This window comes from Apteryx rowi, unplaced genomic scaffold (genome assembly GCF_003343035.1).
Source record: "Apteryx rowi isolate R43461 unplaced genomic scaffold, aptRow1 scaffold_98, whole genome shotgun sequence".
In the NCBI taxonomy this organism is placed as follows: domain Eukaryota; kingdom Metazoa; phylum Chordata; class Aves; order Apterygiformes; family Apterygidae; genus Apteryx; species Apteryx rowi.
The window spans coordinates 787,898-810,911 of record NW_020451293.1 but is presented as its reverse complement, the minus strand read 5'-3'; the positions used below and the strand labels follow the sequence as shown (position 1 = coordinate 810,911).

At 57.2% G+C, this 23,014-nt stretch overlaps 1 protein-coding gene across 1 annotated transcript in view; it reads left to right on the top strand.

The window, feature by feature from the left end:
• The window catches only part of PLXNA1 (plexin A1), a 146,839-nt gene that overhangs the window by 5,718 nt on the left and 118,107 nt on the right, over positions 1-23,014 (top strand). Inside the window, exon 2 of the mRNA XM_026055043.1 lies at positions 8,715-8,897. Within this exon, the coding sequence (XP_025910828.1) occupies positions 8,715-8,897 (183 nt within the window). The remainder of the gene's footprint in view (positions 1-8,714; positions 8,898-23,014) is intronic.

Below are 23,014 nucleotides of genomic sequence, written 5' to 3'. Positions count from 1 at the left end.
GTGAAGGAGGCCTTTTGGTTTTGCTGCTAGGACCCTTCTTCCCCTGTTCTTATCCCCAGACCTCCTAAGCAGGGCACCAATCCCCCAGGTCAGCTGCAGCTGCCGTGGCAGCAAGGTGAACTTTGGGATGCTAACCCCTGAGTGCTGCAGGGCAGCTTGGATTTTCTGGAGCCCATGTTGGAGCCAGGAGGAGAGGTCGCCAGACTTGGCAGAGCGCTCGGGAGATGTTAGCAGTTCCTCCCCGGCGCTGGTGAGCCGAACAAACTTGGCGGGGGGACCTCATTCCAATCTCTTGTTTCTCTCTCCCCTTCTGGGAACCAGCAATCCTTCAGGAGGAAAGAAAGCAAGCAAGCTCTGGAAGGAGGTGCTTTCTGAACAGGCTCCTGGCATCTCAGCCTCGGTACCCAAGAGCTTTCCCTGCCTCTTCTGGGCTGGGGAGAAGGTAGCAACACCTGCTCTAAAGGGCTGAGAGGGGATCAGCTTGCTGCCTGGGCTAGAAATTTTCCCAGAAGAGGGGCACAGCCCTCCCAGCCCTGTTTGATTGCTCAGTGGGACTGGCAGGGAGTGCTTGCCGAGACTGTCTGTTAACCCCTTTGCTGCTGAGACTCCTTATGCAGGTTTGTTCAGACCTATGCACAGGTCTGGGTCTGCATGCAGGGTGGGTCACATGCACACAAGGGCAGCGAAGGGGTCTTACGGGACCATCTAGTCCATTCCCTCTACCCCAGCTGCACTTCCTAAACTGTTCCTGAGGCCACGTGGAGGTTTTGCTGTTCTTGGGATTTCACTGAAAAGGTGTTCGGTCTTGTATAGCCCAGGTCTGCTTTATCTGTGTAATGTAGGGACCAGAGGACTGCGTGGCCTTGACCAGACATGCTCAGGTCTCCCCAGCATGCCCTTGTTTCGGAGATGGGGAAGCGAGGGTCTGATTTGGCAGTGCTAGGAAAGTGCAATGGTTTGGTGGGTTGGAGCCAGAGCAACTTTTTCCAGGGTCAAGTGGAAACTTTGCAGCAGGGGTGGGACTGGGGGATTCCTGGCGTACTTGACTTGCCAGAGTAACCATCCAGTGGCTGGCGAAGAGAGCTGGAGCTGGAGCGCAGGTTCAGCCTCTGGAGATGCCCCTTCTCTGGGGCAGCACCTCCGGACACTAGGCTCTGGCTTTCGGCGTTGGTTTTGCTGCAAAGCGGCCCCGGCAGGAAGGTGAAAGTTTCCCCTGAGAGACAGCGTGAAGGCAGGTGGTGAATGGCAGGCGCGAGAGGAGGGTGAATATATAATAGTATTAACTGGCAAATTACTGACCAATTAATAACGCTAAATGGCATGAATCTCGCCTCTCCTGTCTGCTCCCTCATTGCTTCTGTAAGTGGGCTTGAAGGGAGGCAATGAGACAAGGCATGTCAAGGAGACAGCCTGCGTCTGCCCAGCACTGCTTCTGCTCTGTGCGGCTGAGGCTGGTTTCCCTGCTCCTTCAGCCCGATTCCTGGAAGAAATTTGAGTTTTCTGACCCTCTTTCAGAGAGGTGGTTTAATGCAGGTAGAAAAGACAGGAGGTGGGGTCCTTGGGGTGTCTTGTGGCCAAGGACAGCTGAGACTGGGAACGGCAGCTCCTTGCAGTGTCAAATTAATACGCTGAAATTAAAAAAAACAAAACAACCCCCTCCCTCCTTGCAATGACGCGAGATCTTTGTCCCTGCAGACCTGCACCCATACTGGAGGACACAGCTCTGAGGGTGGTTTCTGTAGTATGTCCCCATGTTGGGGTGAATTGGGAGGCTCAGCCTCTGGTTGCTTAGCTGAGGGACCAGCTAATGCCTCTGCGCTGCTAAGCCCGGTGTGTCCCTTACCTGGCCTCCCTGAGGGCCTGCAGCGTGAGGTGACAGCAGAGGTGACAACTTTCTGTCTGTCCCTCCACCTCGCCTTTCGCCACGGCCTCATTTGTAAAGCAGTGACTGGTCTGCTGGGGGGTTTGGTACCGTAACCCTCGTGCTGCCTCGCTCGGCCCAGCCTTGCCGTGGTGCCTGCCTGCACTTCCCTAACGAGGCAGTTTTCTGTTAATGAGCTAATTGTCGGCATAATTATTTATCGAGGTAGTGTCGGCATCTCGGTGCGGGCGGGTGCTCCTTGCGGCCCTGGAGTGCAGCTGTATTTGTCGTTTCCCAGAGAGTTTGTTGAGACAAAGCAGAGAGGAGTAAACACCGTAAACATTTATCCTCGTGCATATTCAGCAGCTGATGAGGTTGGGGAAGCTGCAAATTGGAGCACAGAGAGAAGAGAAATTGCATTGGCTGTGATGGGATGCCGGGGCTTAAATACCTTCACCGGCTACGCTCTGGCCTCCTCGGGGCTCAGGCTTGCTGCGAACCCCTTTGCTGCTGCTCTTCTCCTGGGGGCAGTGGTGCAGAGAGGACCCTGCTGAGGAGGCTGACATGCAGAGCTGTGCCGGGAGCGGAGGTGGGCACCTTGCCTTTGGGTTGTCATTGCCTTGCCATGTGAGCCTGGGCCAGCAGGACTCCTTGAGCTTCACCGGGGCTGCTGAGTTGTCTTCTTGAGGCTGTAACTGGTGCGTTTTTCTTTTTTTGGTCTCATCTGAGGAAGTGGTTTTCACGCGTCTGTGCTGGAAGGTGCAACCTCCTCTCTAATGCAACCTGGTAGCTCGCCAGCTATTAGCGCTCTCGGGTTTAGCTGATTTAGCCCGACTGTGGAAGCATGATGGGACATATGCCAGTAAACAGTCACTTTTATCTCTCACCTCACCTTAAAGGCTAAGCCTTTCCCAGCAAAATGCCTGAAGAATCCCGGGAACGGGGATGGGGCTGTGTTATCAACTGGTACATTTCTTCATTCTCGCTTCGTGTTGGGGATTATGAATTAGCCTTCAGTCACACGCTGCTTCCTGAGCGGAGCCCTCTTAGTGACTGAGCTGGGAGCTCTCATGCCGGGGAGCTGGGGCGTTTTTGGGGGCTCCGGGAGGGTTAATCTGTAAGTGTTTGGCTACCCTAAGAGTGCTGCATTCTGAGGAGGCAGAAGGGAGTAATTACAGGCTGCTAAAGTTAACTCAATTTGTTGCTGGAAAGATGAATTTTATTGGATTTGCTGTTCTGAAGTTTCCAACCTTGCAATGCAGAGGAAGATCCTTAGCAAGCTTGCTGGTGGATGTGTTGGAGAGGACTTTTGCAACCTCAGGATTCAGTGTATATTGGCTTGAGAGATGCAAGTTCCCTTTACCACTCTTTCTGCAAACCAGTATAGATCCTTCTAGTTGGAGATGTGCATGCTGCCCCCTTCTCCCTCCTCTTAGTGACAGTATRTCTTGCATGCCTGGCTTTACCCAAAGGGCCCCCAGTTTAGGCAAGGAGGAGAAAAAGGTCAAACAAGGGAAGGAGTTACTCTTTGACCATATTCTAAATTGGGCATCCCCCCAAAAAAGGAAGTTAGAATAACTGAGCAAGCAAAACAGCAGTTCTCTGCTGCTAAGAGGACAGCATACTGCTAATTCTTGATCGCAGCTGTGAGCGGGACCGCTGGCCTTTGGCTTAGTCTGGCTGCACGACAGGGAGGCAGAGGCTCAGCCTGTAGCTGCAGCAAGTGGTGACAAACTGAAACAGTGGTGGCTGTGAATCTGTTGTGCTTGGACATGGAAAAAAGGCTTGCTCCCCCCCCCCCCCAATGCGTGTCACTGAATTGCTGTGCACCCAACCCTGGGAAATGCAGCTGCACGTGCCGGGCTCTCCTAGCGGAGGCTGCGAGCGTCCCCTTCGCGTTGTTGGGTTCCCGTGCTTGCGCAGAGCTCTCCTGCTCRGTTTTGCAGTGCCGCAGAGGGAAGTTGGTGTGAGCAGATCCACCCTCCCGGAGACTCTGCTCTTCCTGCGTTCTCTCTCACGTTGTTTGTTTTCATTTTGATACTTGTTGGATTTAATCGATGATGTCCACAGCACTTTAAGAGGGTAAACTTCCCCTCCTTTTTTGCCCCCTGCAAGCAAGTCTCTGCTGTGCTCACATCCTTCTTCCGTGTGGGCTCTTGCTCTATTTTGGTGCAGTCAGGTGGCTTTTTAGCCTTTTCTGAACCTACTACTCCCAGAATTTAGCACTTGGATGCATGATGGAGTCCTGCTGGCTCAGCAAGTGATGTTGCTAGTTGCGCACGTGGGGTAAAGCATGCTGCTCTAAACCTCCGTGGGGGAGGCTCGCTGTCACGCGTTTTTCCGCTTTAACCAGGTGATAGCAACTGGTACGCACCTGGGGAGCCCTGCCAGCACTGCGCCTGTCGCGAGGTATCTCAGCACGCCTTGATGCGGCAGCCGAGTGGCCAAGTCCTCGTTTAACAGCTAGCTGCAGGGGTGGCTTTTCTCAGAGCTGCCTCCTGGGGTGTGCGATGGTCCCGGCTGTGCTGACCTTCAGTTCCTGGGGAATGGTTTCCCTTGCCCGGGCCCCTGCCTGGGGGTAAAATCGTGGGGTTGTTGCTTTCTGTGGTTGGAGCCATTTAGTGCATGTGTGTATGTGGAGCTTAGGAGTTCGACATTTTCCCATATGTTACATGCACATGCTGTATGGATTTAAAATCCCTTGGGGACTGGCACGCATTTAGAGGCAGTTGCTTGCCAAAAACCTCTCCCCTGTAAATTCAGAATTACGTAAGGAATCTCTTGAAGTGGAAAATCCCATGGCCCAAGCAGGCTGCCTCTGCYGGCGCCCGTGCCTCGCGGTGCCTCCCTTGCAGCGCTAACCTCACGCACTGAGGCCGTCAGGGATTTTGCCGGAGCCGCTCCCCACCTGGGACAGGCTGTGGGCTGCTCGGGGTGGATTTTGCTGGCTCTGATGGTATCCAGCGGCGTGTGGCTGTTGTCTGGTGTGGGACCTCCGGAGAGGCTGAGCTCTCCCATCTGAATTAGCCCAGACCTTGGACTGCCTCGGAGTTGGTGTCCAAAGGTGCCGCTTCTGCTCAGCAGGTCAGGGTAGCTCAGCAAGGGCGTCGGGCCTGGCCCTGGATGGAGCGACTCGGGTGGGGAGAGGGCCGTGGAGCAAGGTCATGAGCTGCGATCTTGCGTTTGACCCATCTGAGCTCTCGGCTGCCCTGGTCCCATCCCTCCTGCCTCCCTTCCTGCTGTCGCAGGTACCTGTGGGCTCCCTCCCTTGCTGGCCTTGCCCTCTGGAGGTCCGAGCTACAAACCTCGCCCTGGGCACCCTGTGCCCGGCCCGGGAGTGACGCCTTTGAATCCCCAAGCTCTCCAGCAGGGATGGCGCAGCCCTTCCCCGGCAGCGCTCGGGGGAAAGGAGCGCTTGGGAAAATTGCCCTACGTTTGTCTCTGCCAATTCCGGGCACTGCCTGAACCGCAATGGCTTTTGGCTGCTGTTCCAGCGCTTTTGTAAAAAGCTTCTCCTGGATCCACAAACGCGGGAGAGTGTTTAACCAACACGGCCGCGAGCTGAGGCTGGCAGGGGAGCCGCAGTCCGGCGGTGACTGCCAAGCCCGTCCGGGCGCTGCGACCGGGCGAGCCAGGAGTTGGTGCCCTCTTTGGGATGCAGTGGGAAAGGGGCAAGGCAGCATAAAAAAAAATGCAGGGACTTCCCCAAAACTTTCCTGTGGGAGGAAGAAGAACTGGGCTGGGTAGGTAGTGTGTTTGCTGGAGGCTCTGCTGTGTGAAGTGAACSTCTTTGAGGAGCCCTGCTCCGTTTGTCTTGGCACAGCCTTGCCTGGGAAGTGTTTTGTCCCTGGGGGAAGGCTGGGGCACGGTGCTCCGCCGCTCCTGCCTCGTTACTGGCCGTCTCGCTTTGAAGCTAGCGCCAGGGTGAGGAGGAGAGAGGTGCGTACGCTCATGGGGGGGGAGTTTGTACCGGCCTAGCATATTTCCAAGACCACAGCAACGCCGCTGTCGGATGTGGGCCTTGATGGGTGCGACCTGGGATGGAGCAGGGATGCCGCGCTGGCTCCCTGYGCCCAGGGCTGAGGACAGGGAACGGCTGCGGCTCCACTTTTGGATGGAGAACAGGTTATTTTGCTGGCGCTTCATGGCTGAGGGGAGCCTGTCTGACTGGTGCCTGGGGGATTTGTGCCCAATCCTGCAAACATTACTTTGCAAATAGTTGCAGCCRTATGTGCGTCGCTGAGGTCTGGGGAGTCGCTGCCCCTTTCCTTGTTCAGTAGCCTGCTCACCATGAAGCAGCTCAGACAAGTAAAACCTCGCATAGGCACTCGCCTTGCTGGGAGGGCAAGTGATGAAGACCCAGGAGTAGCTTCATGCGTGGAGAGAGCTGAAGGGCTGGCTGTGCTCACCAGCTGCCCTATGTTGCCCATGGTGCCAGGGGATTAACACGCAGGGTGTTGACTTGGTGGCTGCTCTTCCCTTCTGCTGAAAGCCGACGTTTCCTCAGCTTCTGCTTGAAGTGAGGCCTGCCAGCTGTTTAAAACTTCCCCTTTCTTCCCCTGTGTACGGAATTGCCAAGGGTGAAGTCGGAGTGGGGTTTGCCCTGTTCTCTGCTGCACTCTCAAAGCAATGTGCTCCATGCAGTGCTGAATGCAACGGCAGAAAACACGTCAGAGAGCAAGCCAGTACGATACGGGGGATGCCTGATGCTGTCCACAACTTCCCGAGAGCAGCCCTCCTGCCTTCCTCTAGCACCTTCCCTGCTCAGTGCCCTCACTGAGCTCTCTGCAGGGAGCAATGTCGCCCCTGCCGAAACGCGGCTGCTGCTGGGGTGGAGGCAAGGAGGTGTGCTGGATTTCCTATGGGCACATCAGTGTGAAATGGTGCAGTGAGTGCCTGCGAGGGGGGTAGAAGCTGTCAGGGAGAGTTCCCAGACTGGCGCTAAGCTGCACGCGAGGAGGCCTGGATGCGGTTAGCACAGGGCAGCTGGTGTGCTGCAGCGGGCTGGCAGGGCGTCTGGCCACGTGCGATGCCTCTTGTCCCAGGGCCGAGAGGGGAAGGGGGCAGCTGAGCTCTAGCTGGGCTGAGGTTGTTTCTGAAGGTGTCTTGTTGCCAAAGTGAGATGTTAAATCTTCACCTGGGGCCATCTGGACAGCCTTGGTGGGGTGTATAATTAGATTCAGCAGTGATTTGAGCTTTTTTAGCCTTGCAGGCTTGGCCTGTTTTATAAAACCCAACAACAATCCGACAGAGGGGGACCCGCACTCGACTTTCTGCAGCGGCTGCCTGGCAGGCGGCGGCTTTGAGCGTGGCTCTCCGACTCTGCCTGGAGCATGCTCCTGCTGGGATGTGCCCGCTGCCCAGATGCTTCCCCCGAATGCCTCTGCACCTTGCTGTGCTCCCAGCTCCCTGCGGATAGAGGCAGCGAGCCCAGCAGGCTGCAGGGTGTTCAACCATGGCTCCCCCAGCTCTGCTAGTGCTCGAATTGACCTGGGGGCCCTCTACCTTCATCCCTCTCCGTCCACTTGCCTCCCCTGTATTGCTGCTGCTTCACAGACCTTCAGATCTTCTTCATAGACCTTCTCTGCTTTCCTTAGTATCCATATAATGCCTTGCATGTAGGGATGACCCCTCCAGATGCAGCTGGGATGCAAGTCTTGGCTGGCACACATGGCACTGGGCAGTGGGAGGGCTCTTGCAACCTCTCCTGAGGAGCACTGGGGGCAAGGAGAGAGGGTTTCAGGCTGCTTTTGCCTCGTGGCATCTGCCCTGAGATTTAGAAGAATTAACCCTTAAGATCAAACCTTCTGCTCCCCACTGTCAATGCTCCCTGGATGTGTCCAAAGTGCTTTGCATCAGTGCATAGAGAATTTTGGGGAAACATCAATTCATGCCATGTCCCTTCCTCGTGAACTGGATGCAAGAGGCTGGGCAGAGCTGCTCTCGCTGGGGGAGTGAGAGCAGGCAGGCTCATGGCTCCTCTGGAAGACTACTGGCAATCTCTTCTCTGGCCTCAGGCTGAGAGCTGCCAGGGTGATTGAATCCACAGGATGCAAAGAGTATTGAAGAGTTGGAGATACGGCGTCGGGGCAGTGGCTGTTCTCTAAACCAGCCAGATCAGCAATTAGCTCCAACCCGTCAGGAAGTCTGGAGAGCAGTTTGCTGAGCTACTGGGACTTCAGGGGTGGGAAGGGTGAGGGATGGGGGACATGTCAGGGCCTGGGGGGGTTGGGGGGGCAGTGGGAGCTGGGTATGCTTCTGGGGGCATAGGGCCTYGGTGGAGCTCTGTGTGTGGAGAGCAGCTGATGGGATGGTGGTGGGAGACAGCTGACAGCCATCGGGGAGGTCAGACCACTGTTACCTTGCCTCCTCTGCCCTGCTTTTTCTAGCTTTTTCTGCAGCCATATCCAAAGGGAGCGGGCCAAGCCTGGCGGATGAGGTGGCCTCTCTGCAGGCCCTTACTGCCTCCAGCATCCCCATCTCTGCCTTCTGGGCACCTGGCTGGCCATAGCCGCAGTTAATAGGCAGCTGGCTTTTCCTCGTGCCAGGCTGCTGTTTGCAAAGCCTCCGTGGCCCCCTGCTCCGTCACCCCGTGGGAAGGGAAGCCTGTGTAGGCTGCAGCTGGTTGTGTTGTTTCGGCTGACGCCTCACGCTGCATGGCAAGGTGATGGAGACCTCCCCGGGGCTGTCCTGAACTGCAGGCTGCAGTGAGTCCATGGGGGCTCCCATCACTTCCTCACTTCATCATCGACCTAAATCGGCATTCCGGTCACCCCCTTGGTGCCTCCGTGCTTTATGTAGTGTGTCAGCATATTGACAAAAAGCTCATCTCTCCTCTGTTCTCTTCCGACAGCCGCTGCAGATCGACGACAATTTCTGTGGCCAGGATTTTAACCAGCCACTGGGTGGGACGGTCACCATCGAGGGGACTCCGCTCTTTGTGGATAAGGAGGATGGCATGACCTCGGTGGCTGCCTACGATTACAGAGGACAAACCGTCGTCTTTGCAGGCACACGGAGCGGGAAGATCAAAAAGGTAGGACTCCTCCGGCGATACCGATGGGTGGGATGCTGCCGTGGTGACAGAGGGACGTGTGGTTGGCTAGCTGGCCCCTCAGGGGCATAGATAGGACTATGCCTCCTTCATAGCGTGACTTGGTGTGTTGTGGGTAGTGAGCAAAAGTGCTGGTGAGGGACAATTTCCTATTGCTCCTCCCTGCTAGCCAGATTTACTAAACTTCTGTCTTGTGAGAGGGTTATAATGTAGGGAAATCGAGTCCTGACTAGTGCTGGATCGGTGTCCATCCCGTTGTCTCTCAGGGCGTTGGGTTCATGCTGCAGGTGTCACGGGACGGTCTCTGTCCATCCAGGCCTAGAGTGCTTTGCCATTGACCTGGGAAGGGTCAGCAAAGGTGGGTGCTCGTGACTTCATGCTGTTGGTGTTGATGGAAACATCTAGCCCAGTGGCAGTGTTGGCTTGTCTGAAATGGGCAAGATGCAACTTCTTCTTTTGGTTCTTCTTGGTCTCAGAGTTCCCTCATCTGTTGCCCTCAGGTCCTGAATTTGGTTGAAATGGAGGAAGTAGGGTCTAAATTTAGATGTTTGGTCCCAGCTGGAGGAGAGTGGTGCTCCTGGCTGAGGTCAGGGTGAGCTGTGCTCTGCTACCACTGGGATTTTTCTGACCTGGTTAGGTTTTGTCCTGGGCCTCCCCTCTCCATTTGAGCTGGCTGTGAAGTGCCCTGGCTTTGGAGGGATGGATGTGTTTCTTGAGAGGCAGACGGGTGGGGAAGGCTGTCTCTCCTCTGCTCTGCCCATACTGGTAGCATCCTTGTGTTCCCATCGCCGTGTCAGGTTACAGCTGCCTAGGCAGCCTGTGGTTGAGGAGAGCCCAAGGGCAGACAACGCTGTGCCGTCGATAGGAGCCAAACTAGTCTGAGCCATTCCCTTGGCAGAAGAGATGCCTTGGGGGGCGTGGGGTGATGCAGCCCAGCTGCCCTGAGCTGTCTCACGATGTGGGGGAGATTTCTCTTCCCTTACCCCACCGCTGCACAAAAGGCTTCTTTGTTGGTGGCAATTAGCAAATAGCTCTGTGTGTGTGTTTCTCTCTCTGTATCTCCACAGGGCATGGATTTCCTGTTATCATAACATCGTTCCTATAATTACAGCTGTACATGCCCTGTATAAACACAGCTTGCATTAACTGCATCCTCAACCAGGCAAAGGCATATCGAAAGTCCTGGCATAATCCCTCCAAGAGGCAGGAAGAACAGGGCTTGGCCAGAGAGTTGGGCCCATTGCTCCTTCTGCCGGAGGAAAAGGCGGCTTGTGGGGCTCTCCAGCAGCCCATCCTGGGCAGAATGCCCTGAATTTTAAAATTCCTTTGTGTCTTTAAAAAAATTTATTTTTTTTCTTCCCGAGCCTAGCTTTTTAAAATACCCATGCTCTTGGGTGTTCAGGTGTTATGTTGGGACAGCCCTAAGCTGTCCTGTAAGCCTTCAGTCTCTGAGCGAGTGAGTACAGACTTAATCCATGGTTATTCCTTTAGCCCATTTGCTCCATGAGAGATGCCAGCATCATCCCCTCTTTTTACTTGGGGACCCCAAATGGCAGGGGTGTCTGGCAACAGTCAAGAGCAGGGCACCAAGCTCTTGGCTCCTGAGCCTCTGCTGCCATGGGTAGCCCCTGTATGTCCAGCTCACCCTGCCCGTGTTTGTCCTGGGCCGCTGGCCTGCAAGCAGCCCTTTCCATCCGACACTCCCCTTCATCCCCAGCAGAAAAGGAGGAGGAGAGGAAGCGCCTCTCTGCCGAGGTGCTGGTTTCTGGTTCACTGGGTGAGGAATGCAGCGGCTGGCCCCAAGCCAGCCCAGCACCGGCCGAGGAGAGTTTTTAACTCGTTACGTCGGTGTCAGGCTGTGAGGGGCCGATGTGGGGAGGAGGGGGCAGCCGGGCTGTGGGGAGGTCAGGCCAACATCCCCGCAGGGTCCTGGTCCTTCCGGCAGCACGGACACGTGCGCTGAGCTTGGCAGCACTGACGGAGGCCCCGTCATCACCAGTCCCCCTTCCCGCGTGCTGACAGCCAGAAACCAGCATCGGACGCAGCATCCGGCTTGGTGTCTCCAGCCGGTGGCTGGGAAGGGGAGGTTGTTTTAAGTGTCTTCGGTGAGGTTTGGAGCATTGGCCCGCAGTGTTCGAGGGGAAGGGAGCAGCCGCCCTTGCTGCAGGGCCAGGAGCAGGGACCAAGTGCCTGTTCTCCAGCAGAGCAGCTCCTATTTCAGTCTGAACTGAACACGTTCCTCAGCTGTATCTCCTCCCTTCCCCAAGGCAAGAGCTTGTGAAACATCTTCGAAGGGGGGAAAAAAAATCCCGTCTGAGCAGGAGTACTGTTGTTTTAGTCTGTAGATGGAAAACTGCAGCATTGGGGCCCAAAGTTGTCGGATTTGGGTCTTGAGCACAGGAGTCCTGCCTGGCTGCCCCATGCTCAATGCAAGGCAACGTTGCTCTTGGAAGATCATCTTTGCAGTGGGGTTTCCGAACCCAAGGCTTGCTCTCCACCCGGAATTCTCTGCTTCCCTTTCTCTCCTTTACTTCCCACAGTCTCCGGGGTGCGAGGGGGCTGGTAGCTGGTGGGAGCCCTGCTGAGGGCTGGCTCCGGCGTGTGGAAGGCAGGGAGCTGACGGAGGCAACTTGTCCTCCCTTCCTGATCGATAAGGGATCTGAAGGGACTGGTGTCGTGTTTCTGGTGGCCTCTCCTGCTGCTGAGCTCCACTTGGAGATTTTAAATAGCCTGTGCTAGCATAAGGGGTGGGGATGGGAGGGAAGGAGCGCGTGTGGGAGAAGGGTTCACAAAGCCACGGGGACAATGTTACACCTCCAGTTCCTTATTTATCTAGAGATGCTGGCAGTTCCTTTTCGTGTGGCAGATTTGCTCTTTCTCTTCTTCCATTTTTGCCTCTCTTTTTCACTTTTTCCTCTGGTCTTTGCAGCTTTGGAGCCACTTCCAAGGGGGTTGCATAGGGTGAGTGCCTGTCCTGGGGCTGCACTCTTGCCCTGGGTACAAGGTACAAGGCTGGAGCCCGTCTGCTGTTGTAACCTTGGCTGGGGCTGCCCAGCTGGGCTCGGAGGGCAGGCGAAGCGCTGCCTCAGCAGTTACCTGATCTTCCTGGGGAGCCCCTTGCAACCAGAGCCTGCCCTGGCTGTCTCCACTGTGGGAAGAGAAAGGCCCCCCCCGGCACGGGGACGGAGCAGGGTCTGCCCTGGGAGAGCCTTGGCGGAATGGGTGAGCTTCAGCTGGCAGAGGAGCACAAGAGCTGCTAATGTGTCTCCAGGACGGAGGGTGCTAGTGTGTCCCCAGCTAGGGACGGGATGACTGCCTTAGGTTCAGCGGGAAGGAGAGTGTGATCCAGGATGAAGTTACGGGAGGGGTGGAGGCATGGGGAAAATGGATGCAAAATCAGGGTTTAGCCCTGATGGCTGCCTGTGCAAGTCCAATTTGGCACCCCAGGCTGGTAGGGAAATGCCCCTCTTAGCCTTTTATGGGTCTGGAGATATTTGAGAGATGTCTAAATGGGTAGAAACCCAACCCAAGGTCTTCATTTGAGATGCACAGCCAGGAGTCGGCCCTTGGGTTGGCTTCAGGAAGGGTTTGTAGGAGGTAGGTGAAGAGTCCTCTTCTTGCAGCCTTACCCTGGTGGGTTTTGGGCCCTGGTGTCAGGAACAGCGCAGCACAACAGTGACAGCTTTAGAGAGTGTTACTGTGTCTGGGCAGTGATGGGAGCAAAGGTGAGCACTGAGGACACGGAGCTGCGTGGTGCCCTGCCTCCCCGCCGTGGGGCTCTCAGCTCTTCCCGTCGTTGTGAGAAGCTGGGTGGGCAGCGAGTCTCCTGCGGCAGGACTGAAGGGCGCTGGCAGGGCTGGCCATGAGGCTTTCCAGCTGCCTGCCCATCTCTTGGCAGTGATCATAATCCCTTCGCTTATGAGCCATCAGTGTTTCCCACTGTCCCCTTGGCAAGTGCCTGCATTTGGCTCGGCACTGCCGCGTGGTTTTGCTCCCCTCTTAGGTTTCTCTGCCCTCCTGCCAGGCACCAATGCCTTTGCAGGCAGGTGGGAGCGGGGGCTGGGCCCGGCAGGCTGCCTGCCTCGTCCCTCTGTGCGCCCGGCAGGCAGCTTTCGGGGGTGAGCCCCATGTTCCCACCGCCAGGGCTTCTCTTCCAGGATTGGGTTAGACCCCGCAATAACGGAGCATGCTGCGAGCGGTGGTGTCTCCATGCAAGTCCAGGAGCCGTTGCAGGGGACAGATGGGTGCTCTGTCCTCCCCGTCCCCAGGAGCCCTGTAATGGATGCTGGTGTGACAAGGGGGCACTGATTTCACCATCTGGGCTGGGGTAAGGTCAGGGCAGAGTCATTGCTCTGTCTGGATTTTCCTTGGATGGCAGCTCCCCTGCCCAGCATTTGTCCAGGCTGTTGCATACAGACAGAGCCTTCCTTTGTCCCCCGAAAAAACTGCGCTAGCCTGGCTTCCTCGCCACGTCTCCCCAGCCATGCTGCAAACAGTTGYTGCTGTGAGGCTGGGGCGCGGGGCAGCACCTGCTGCTGTCGCAGCTGCAGCCCGTTGCCTGCCCTTGGCCTCCCCGACCTGCCCTCCCGTCTGTCTCCCTGCACCCCGGGGCCCCTCTTCCTGGCGCCGTGCAGGCGAGGAGGTTGGCTGAGTTGCACTYGTTACTGTCCCATCCTCCTGCGGAGGAGCCCGTCTCCTCTGCCACAGGAGCTGGCTTCAAGGACAGCTTGGTGAACAGGTATTATGGTGAAGCATCAGCGATGGGAGAAGTCTTGTCCCGTAGGGTGCTGAGGGTAGAGCTGAGTTTGGAGGAGTCTAGGGAAGGGAGACTGTAATTCGGGAGAAGATATCATTGCAAGCCACAGCCAGCTGGGAAARCAGGGGACCCAGTGTAAGGGTAAAGGTGCGTTTGCAGAATTGGGACTAGGCCACTGCAGCATGGCAGCAGAAGGGAGCTGTGGGCTGCGACAGGGAGGAGGCATTGGGTGGGATGGAGATCTAGGACCACCGAGATGCTGAGTGGGTTATAGCGCTGAAAGCCGTGGCRGTCTGTTTTGTGCTTGTTCTCTGCCTGGTTACCAGGCAGGCGGTTGTCTTTGGATGGCCCGCAGTTACGCAGAGAGGCCAGGCTTGGAGGGCCCTCCACGCCTCGTGCTAGCTGCCCTCTGCCAGCAGTCACGGGATTGTGTTGTCTAGGGAATTTCTGCCACTGCCAGGGTGAGTAATGCGGGGATGACTTCTACCACACTGCCGGTTTTGGATGTGAGCCACTTCCTATCCCGGTGTGTCCGGGACCTGTACTTGCACCCTGCGGTCTGAGGGTTGTTAGGAATGGGGAAGTGACATGAGGATATGAGCTGTAAGCGCATTGCTGTGGGGACTTCCAGAACAAATCTGTGCAAGGGAAGCAAGGCTGGATTCCTAATGGCTGGCTTGTACCTGGAAATCACCAGTCCTCACTTGACATGTCATCTTTTTATTGGGCAGTCATAGTTTCCCCTGGGTTGTCTTTCCCATTAAGGTCCGATGAACAAAAAGCTGCTTGTATAATTGCAAATCAGAGTGCTCAGTCATGTGCTTGAAAGGCACATTCAAAACTGCACCTGTAGTTGCATCTTAATGTGCATGTGCCAAGGACTTGGTTTCGTATATGCTCGAAGTGTTGCAGGGAGAAAGGGAAGAAGGAAGACACGGGAAAGCGTGTGCTGATCAGTGCGACACTCCCCATCCCAGTAATTGTCCCCTTGCTGTAGCATGCATCCTGGAGCCTGGGGGACCAGGCTTCCTGGGAGCTGTAGTCTGGAGTCCATGCTGGCCTTGTTAGCCTGCCATCTGCTCCTCGTTGTGCAAATTAGGCACTGCCTTAGGGCCTCTGCTAAGCTCTGGTGTGGCCCTTGTGGGTTGACCCAATTTTGGGTGCTGCCTGGTTATTTTTGAGGGGCAAGATGAGCTTCTTCCCTCAAAGCAGCCAGCTGGCCCTGATCTCTCTGTGGTTCTTGGGCTGCTGCAGTCCCCTGCAATATGGATGAGGGAAAGGAGCCTGCTTTGTGGGGCTGATCCCAGCTGCCTTTTTGCCTCTGGCAAGGTGGCTGTCCCTGCTGAGGGGGATTAAACAAGAGGATTAGTCAGGGCTTTGGGGTGGTAATTTGGGCCCTTCATGGTGGGACTTCAAGTGACCTCTCTGGGGCCAGTGATGTGGAGGTGGGTTGGGAAGGGTCTCTTTGCGGGCTTGTGCCTGCCCCTTTGCAAACAGCTACTTCACATGATGCCCTGCATGGGGGAGAGGGGGATTAGCCTTGGCAATAAATGAAGGAAAGGGGGTGATTTTTAGTGGGGGGAGAGAGGCTTGTGCAGAGGAGGGACGGTGCGAGCTCATGGACTGGGGGGCATTGCATGGTTCAGCTCTTGGTGCACTGGGGTGACGCGTGCTGGGGAGACGGGATGAGGAGAGCCTGCCTTGACCCTCGCCATCCCTGTCTACTCCCCCRAGATGAGTCTGCGCCTCCGTGACTTGCGATCTTGCTGCTTGCTTTAATAACGACATTGAAAAATAGRATGGCACCTCTGAGCCTTCCCTGTCCCCCACGACATTAACTTTGTTCTTGCCGCTCCTGGGCTGCTTACAGGCTGGAAGAGTAGTGCTGGGGTGGCTGAAGCCTCGCGGCCGCAGCTGCCCTGAGCAGCACCAGGGTCCTGCTCAGGGACTCATTCCTCGCTGGGGAGTGACTCAGAACCAGACATGCTTTTTATTGTTTTTGAAATGAGAGCCGGGATATATTGGGAGAAATTGCGTGTGCTTGCAGCCGCCTTGTTCAATGGGGACAGTGTCAGTCTGTTTTCACGGCCGCGCAGAGATTTTTTTCAAGCCAGGCTGAGTTTCTGAGAGTGTGGCTTGGGAGAGGTATATCGTGTGGGTATGGTGAGCCTTTCCCAGCCCTTGTGGGGTGGGAAGCTATTACATCCATTTCCTCTGGAATCGTGGCACCGCTTACGGCGAGCACTGCTCTTACTTCCCTGATGGTGGGCTGGCATTTTGCCCCTACTGTCATGTTGCTCTGGGTGCTCTCTTGTGCTATTGCAAAAAAACAGGACCATCTTATCTCTCTGTTAATGGGATCTTGCCCGGCTACAAAGTCCGGTCCCACAAGGGGTTAAATCCAGGTGTTGGAGGATCCCTGAGGCAGGCCCAGTGGTGGGGCCATGTGGCCAGCACATCCTGGCTGAGATGGTGTCAGATCGAAAGTCTCTTACAGCCAGCTGAGCTCTGATTTTTGGAGGATGTTTCTTTGTCTCGATCTGGCTCTCTGGTCGCCACTGTAATCCCTTTAGCTCTCTTGCTCGTCCTGAAACCAGATGGCCTTGGGTGCTAACACATTAGGGAGCGTCTGTGTCGGGAATCTGTTCCCCCCTGGAGCTCCTGCTCTCTGCAGCTTGTTTATTCTCTCCCACGGAAGGCACAGCTGAGCTGGCCCTGTGTCTGACTTCTTTGGCTTCTCCACTTTAATAATAAAAATAAAACAAATAAACTCTTCATGCTAAGTGGGTCATCCCTGTCCCTACACAAACATAACACGGTGCTCCTCTCCCGTCCTGGGGAGGATCAAAGCACTCCCTTGCAGCCCCTTGTGCTGCAGAGGGAAGACCTCGGAGGGGGGAAGGAGCTGTGTGGGTGCCGTGCTTTGGGGATCCAGAAGTGCAGCCTGTAGAAGTGCTCCCCCTGCATGGGGTTATCTGCACCTTAAAAATTTGGAGAAGGGCACTCGGGTGCACTYGCAACTCTTGTCCTGTCTGGGCAGCATGACCCCAAAATAGATGCTGTGAGGGTTGGGAAGAGGCTGGGGTGAGCTGAGCTCCAGGGCAGGGTGGAGGGGGTGGTTAGGGATCAGTTTGGAAGGAGGAAGCTGCTGGTTGGGGGTTTTGCAGGGATTTCCCCGTTGCCTGTTAGACTCCTGTGTCTCTTTTCCCTTGCTGCCTGGGGCAGGACTGATGCTTTTCCCACTGCTTAGCTTGCTTCCAATAAATTATTATTATTATTTTYTTCTCACAGTGTTTTAAAAGCAAAATATTTTCCCATCATGAATGGCCCCCCTTTCTTCTTCTTCCCCCTTCCCCCAGCTGTGCAATGAGTCAATAATTATCCCCTCCGGGTTGGTGGGGAGCATGGGGCATCTGCTAGTCATGTGCTGGGTGTCTTGGCTGCTGGTTCCTTTGCTGGCTGAAGGATTAATGCCGAGGGCTTCTGGGCAGGAGATGGAGCGGTGCCCTTCTGCTCACCCTGTCATCAGCGGGGCTGCATCCCCCCCGCCAGGGCGGCTGCCTGCCTGCTTTGGGGAGCGTCTRATGACCTTAATTTGTCTTGTCTGAGCTCAGCGGTCGTATAGGTTCCTGATAGAGATTGCATAGGTGCCCAGAGAGGGCAAGGTCCCCCCCCAAAGACTGTATCCTGGTGTGCGCATGTCCAGGCTGATGCTCGGGAGTGAAGTGGTGGTGAGTTGAAGAAGGATTGCTGGTTTCAAACTGATGGATCCCTTCCTTGCTCTTGGGGCAGGCGAAGCAGAGGAGGGCCTCCTGGAGGTGAGGACAGATCTGCCGGTACCTGTGTGGAGATCATATTCCTATCTTCAGGGAGGCTTTGCAGCTCTTCGACCTGGTGGTCCTCAGGGCAGTGCGGTGGGGCTAGTGTCAGACATATGAATACCGACCTTGCCAAAACCAGCTCTCCTGGGCCACAAATCTGTGCGTTACCATCATAGGTACAAGGCAGTGTTTGGTAGGCACGACCTGGCGGGAGYTGCGGTCTGCGTGGGCCTGGAGGTATGAGCAAGAAGGCTCCCTGCCCGCTCTGGGCACCGTTCCTCATCCCCACCAGCCACGAGGGTCCTTCCCCATCACCCTCCGCTTAGCACTAAGGCAGCTTAAGGGGCTCCTGGCTGAAAATGGACTCATTGTCTCCTAGCGYGTGAAATCCGGCTCGCGGAGCGTGTGCGGAAAGGCTTAACTCCCCTTGTGACCCTGCTTTCTGCTGTCCTGCAGGGACCCTACCCCTTGCAAAGGAGGCTTTCAGCAGGGGCAGCTTTTGGGCCAAGGGTCCGTTAAGCCTTCAGGGTGAGCCTGTGACCATTTAGGGCTCCCTGAGCATCTCCTGTTTTTTCCACTGCATCCAACCGCCCGGGAAGCCTTGCCTGCCTGTATTGCTGCCTCTCCCCAGCCCCAGGGCACGTTTGCAGGGTTCCTGCTGTGCTTTGCTGCCCTGGTCGAAGGCACCAGTCCTGCTGAATGCATAGCGCGAGGGTTAAACGCCTGATGCTGTACCCAGGGCAGGCGCTGCCGGAGCATCTCTGCAGCAGCCCGGCTGGGCGCTGCACTGTGCATGGGCCAGGGCTCGCCATAGCCCTGGCAGCGTAGCCTGCTTGCACCGCAGGGGTAGCCCTCCTGCAAGAGGGTGGCCTTAGTGTCCCCCCTTTGTGTCCCCGCACCCCCCTGGGGGCCCAGGCGTGTTTGGCCCGGGGGTGCCGCTTGCCCTGCCCTGCCAGTTTTGTCCTACGGGGCCCACGTGGCAGGAGCCTCCCTGCGCTGCCCTTGCTCCTTCTGCATCGCAGGCGGCCCCGAGGTGGAGCCCGGGAAGCCAGCTGTCCCCGTTGCACAAGGGCCTTTTGTTCCTGCTGCCTCGTCCCGCTGCCCTTTCCTGCTCCGATCCCTCCCTGGGAACCCCCCTCTCCCCCTCCCCACAGCACGAGCGGCTCCTTTGGGCTTCTGCAAAGTCCCTCCGGCCCCGGGAGGGAGATGGGGGCCGCGGAGCATGCGTCTGCYTTTCTCTCCAATCAATAGCAATAATTTTATTGGCATGACAAGGTAGCCAACGGTTGCCAAAGTGAATCCATCAAATACCTCTCGGCGGCTCCCCGCCCTCTCGAGAGCTCTCGCCGGAGTCTTTAAGTGCTGGCTGTTTTAATCAAGGTGGAGGCTCGCGGGGCTGGTGTGTTAAGTCGATGGGGTTGGGAGGAGGGGGGCAGCGAGCAGAGCCTCCCTTCCCCGGGTCCGTGGCGGGGAGCGCGAGGGCCGCTCGCTTGCGCGTTGCCTGGTTCCTGCTAAGGAGGAAGAGGCCCCGTTTGCCGCTCGTCRGCGTCTGGCTTTGTTGAGCCGCCCGGCTCCGAACAGGATGTTTCATTGTTGGAGGAAACAATTAGAAATTCATCGTGAACCGTTGGCCTCTGGGATCGCCGATGGGCGGCAGGGCCGGGGCTGGGAGCAGCTGCCGGCTCCCGTCCTCAAGTGACTCCACGGGAGAGACCCCGCGAGGGTCTGGGCTCCTGCCTCGTCTGGGATGGGGCTGTCCCCACTTCTGCCGTCCTTTACGCTTTTGGCTTTGCAAGGGATGCGCTGGCTGCTTGCGCAGCCCCAAATCCTGCTCCCTCCTCCCTGGTGCCCCAGGCTTTTCGACTCGYGGGCTGTAGCTTTTCTTCCCATCTGCTCTGTGCTCAGCACAAAGCCGGCAGGTGAAGAAATGAGAGAAAGAGGTCTCCGAGCCTGGCTCCCTGCCCGGCGGGGATGCAGCAGCAAGCCCTGCTAAAACCTCCTTTGCAGAAAGTGCTGATGGTGCAGGTCTCCCCGGCTCCTGTGCTGGGGCGGCCGGAGGCAGCGCGCCGCCTCGCCTCCATCCATCAGCCCGCTCCGGCTGCCRCGGGAGCCGGGGACGTGTAAGGTAACGTCGCCACCGGGCTTTGCCCAGACGCCCTCCGTGGGTGTCAGGGGAAGGTGACTTTTGTCAGGAGCAGGGATGAGCCGAGCCCTTGAGAAGCTGCCGCAGGCTCCTCTGGCCGGAGCTGCATCTTGGTTCAGGGACCRGGGAAGTGCTGAGGCAGCCGGCAGGGACCCGGGCTGGCGCTGGCAGAAGGCGAGCCGGGTGCCGTGCTGGGAGGCTTGGGTGGCATTTGGCCCTGAGCTCTGCTGAGCGAACCCRCCAGGCCCTCGCCTCCCGAATGCACCCTTTCTCCGTGTGTCCCCGGAGCGGTGCTTGCGCCGCCAGGGAGGGATGGATATGGTGGAGGGAGCTGAGCAGCATGTCACAAAAATAGCACGAGGGGACTAAACGGGAGCGAGGGACGTGGGAGGGTAGGATGACGTGTGCCCTGCATGAGTGATGAGGTGACATGAGACGGTGCTAGGAAGTGCCTAGCTCCTGTCCCACCAAGGGGTATGTGTGGCCTGTGGGGTAAGAGCAGGACTGGACTAGTAAAAAAATGAGTCTTTTTTGCTAGACGAACAAGGTGCTGAGCGAATAGGTGGGTCTTTCCTTCCTGGGGATGGAGGGAGATGGCAAAGACCCCTCGTCTTGAACCGAGCTGCTGTGTATGAACCTGGCTTTTGAAACCCTCCAAAAAGGGGATCTGAGGGCAAACACCCTCGGGCAGCCCCGCGAGCGCCCTGCTGGGGCTGCGCGGGCAGGAGCAGAGCGCTCCACAGGGCCGCTCTCGGGAGCGTTAATGGCGTTGGCAGGAACGCTGCAGCGTTGCCTTCGCAGCCTGCCCCTGCAGATCACCCTGTACCCTGGAGCCCCTCMGGCCTGGCAGGGGCCGTCGCCCTGTTTCGGTGGAAGTAAGGCTGGGAAAGAAAAAAGAAAGAGCCTGCGGGTGCGTGCCCCCAAACGCCGTCGCTGTTATTGCTGCCGTTGTTGTGGGACTGTTTGCAGCAGTCAGAGGCAGGGCTATAAATCAGAGGTGGCCGCGGTTCACCAGCGCCAGGGGAAGAAGGGAGCCAGGCAGAGGAGCTCTGCGTGCCCTCGGGTCCTAGCGTCCCACCTCGAGCCCGCTCTTCAGYGGGCCCCTTTTAGGCCATGCTTTGGGGCCACCAGTGGGGATGCCAACCCCCCCACCCCCCAATCTCTTGCAGAAATTCACTGGGCTGAGCATTGGGCTCCCTTTGAAAAAGGAATGTGCGGTTTTGTGGGGTGCAGAGGACGGGCTGGTGGGAGGTGTGACCTACAGCAAGCTTGGAGCCATGGGAAGGGCAGTGGTGGGAGTAGATTGAGGGGAGAAAATGGCAGGAAGATCCAAGTGTCTTAAAATCAGGGTTTGAAAAATGCTTGGGGGATCCCCCAAAGTCTTTTGGGGGCACTACAAGGCAGAGAGGGCCTGGTAGACTGAGCTGAGGACACTTTTCCCATCTCCTGTCAGGCTGGGACCATACAGCAATGGRCAGGGGTCTTTCTCTCTTAGAGGTGGGGCTTACTGTCGCTGGGACAGAGAAGTTCGAGACTCTGAAACGCTGTCCCTTCCACACTGCCCTTAGCTGAAACCTGGCAAACGGAGGCCAGGGTGGGGAAGAGGTATGGCTTGGAGACCAGGGTCCGGGGCAAGCTCTCGAGCTCTCCRCTAGGAGCGAGTGCTGCAGTTTCCCTTCCAGCCAGAGGGGTTAGCTTGGCCGGCAAAGCGTGAAGCTGCTCAGCATTCATCTTCCGCATTGTTCCCCCCCTGTCCTGGCACCCCGATATTGTGGCTGTGGTCTCCCACCTCTGACCCCCGTTCCGCAGTGAGGAGCGGGAGCACATCTCCTGCTGGAGACCTCTGAGGTGGCCCCATGGGGATGGACGGGCAGGACRAAAAGCCACCCCATTGAGATGGAAATGAGCGGGGAGGCCCCAGTTCTGTCAAGTCCCTCCTGTTAGARCCATTGTGTCTATTCACAGGCTTGAACACTGACTAATTTTGGCTTTTCAGGTGGAGAATAGCCCCTGCCTCCCACCAAAGGGACTGGAGAAAAGAGAGGACGTGGGGGAGCCCCACGGCTCATCAGGAAGGCAACTATTTCTGAGGCAGGGGTTGTGGCTATGCCCAGGGTGGAAAGGGTCAGTGCTGGTATCCAGCCTTGCCTTTGTGCAGCCCCATTAGCCCAGATTAATGGTGCCTGAGGAATTTGCCCTGATCCCATGGCCCGCTGGAGGGAGGAAATCTGTGCTCCACTGGAGCGGGGAAGCCGCCTGCTCTGCCCCGGCTCTCAGCCTCCAGGGGCAATGCTGCTGTCGGCCCTGTCCGTTTTTATTTAACTCGGGCTGCCCAAGTGGGACCCTGGGGAGGTGGGTGATCTTGGGGCCTGAAGATGGAAAAAGCAGTGATTCGAGAGCCGGGGGACCCGCAGGAGGTGGTGGGGTGCAAAGCGCTGTGGGTCTGCACTGCCATRTCTACGTCTCCTCACTGCAGGTGAGCTGCTGCTCCATCCCGCTGGGCTGCAGAATGATCCAGGGCGGGAAGGTTGGGAAGCTTGCCRGAGGGTGGCCGGCCGGCCGTGGCGGTGGGGAAGGAAGGAGGCCTGGCTTGGCACCGCGATGCCCTGGCCGTGGTGGGGAAAGCCTGGCTTCCTGCAGTTTGTGGCCAACCCAGGCCTTTGCCAAGAGGTTGGCCAGGGCCGAGCTGATTTCGACGTTAGCTGGGTCTGCGTGTGTCCCAGCGCTGCCTCGGGTAGAGATAGCGATGGCTGGGTAAGTCAGCTGTCCCTAATCCCCCGTGGCCTGACTGCCACAATCCTCGTGGCAGCTGGCCCGGGGGGCCTCCGGGAAAATTCGTCATAAATCAAGAGTAAGACRGTAGGAACAAGGGATGCTGGTCTCAGCTGCCCCTTGGCTGTCTTGGCGGCCGCTGGAGCCCATCATCCGTCCCCGTGGTTCGGGTATGTGTGGGGGTCCTTCGTCTCCGTTGCACGGATCCAGAKGGGGGGCTCGTGCTGGGCACATGTGCTTGGCCCCAGACGGCTTGGGATGAACTGACGTTTGACYTCCTTTATCTCCTTCCCTTGTTTAATTACAAGCTGTGCTTTTCTGAAACAGCGSGGAAACGATGCTGGGGAAATGGCTGGGACTGGTAGGGACAGGGAAGGCATCAGGATAGGTGCCCTGTGAGATCACCAGTGTGGGATGAACTGTGAAGCTGGAGGAGCTGGGGTGTGTGGCCGAATGCTTATAATGGCACAGGTCAGTGCTGAGCCCCTGGCATTGCGGTTCAAGACACGGCACCTCTGTTTTGCCTGGGGGCTGCAGGGTGGAGGGACAGGAGCTCAACCCTGGCCTGCTGGGCACTGGCAAAACATATGCGGCGTGCCGTGATTAC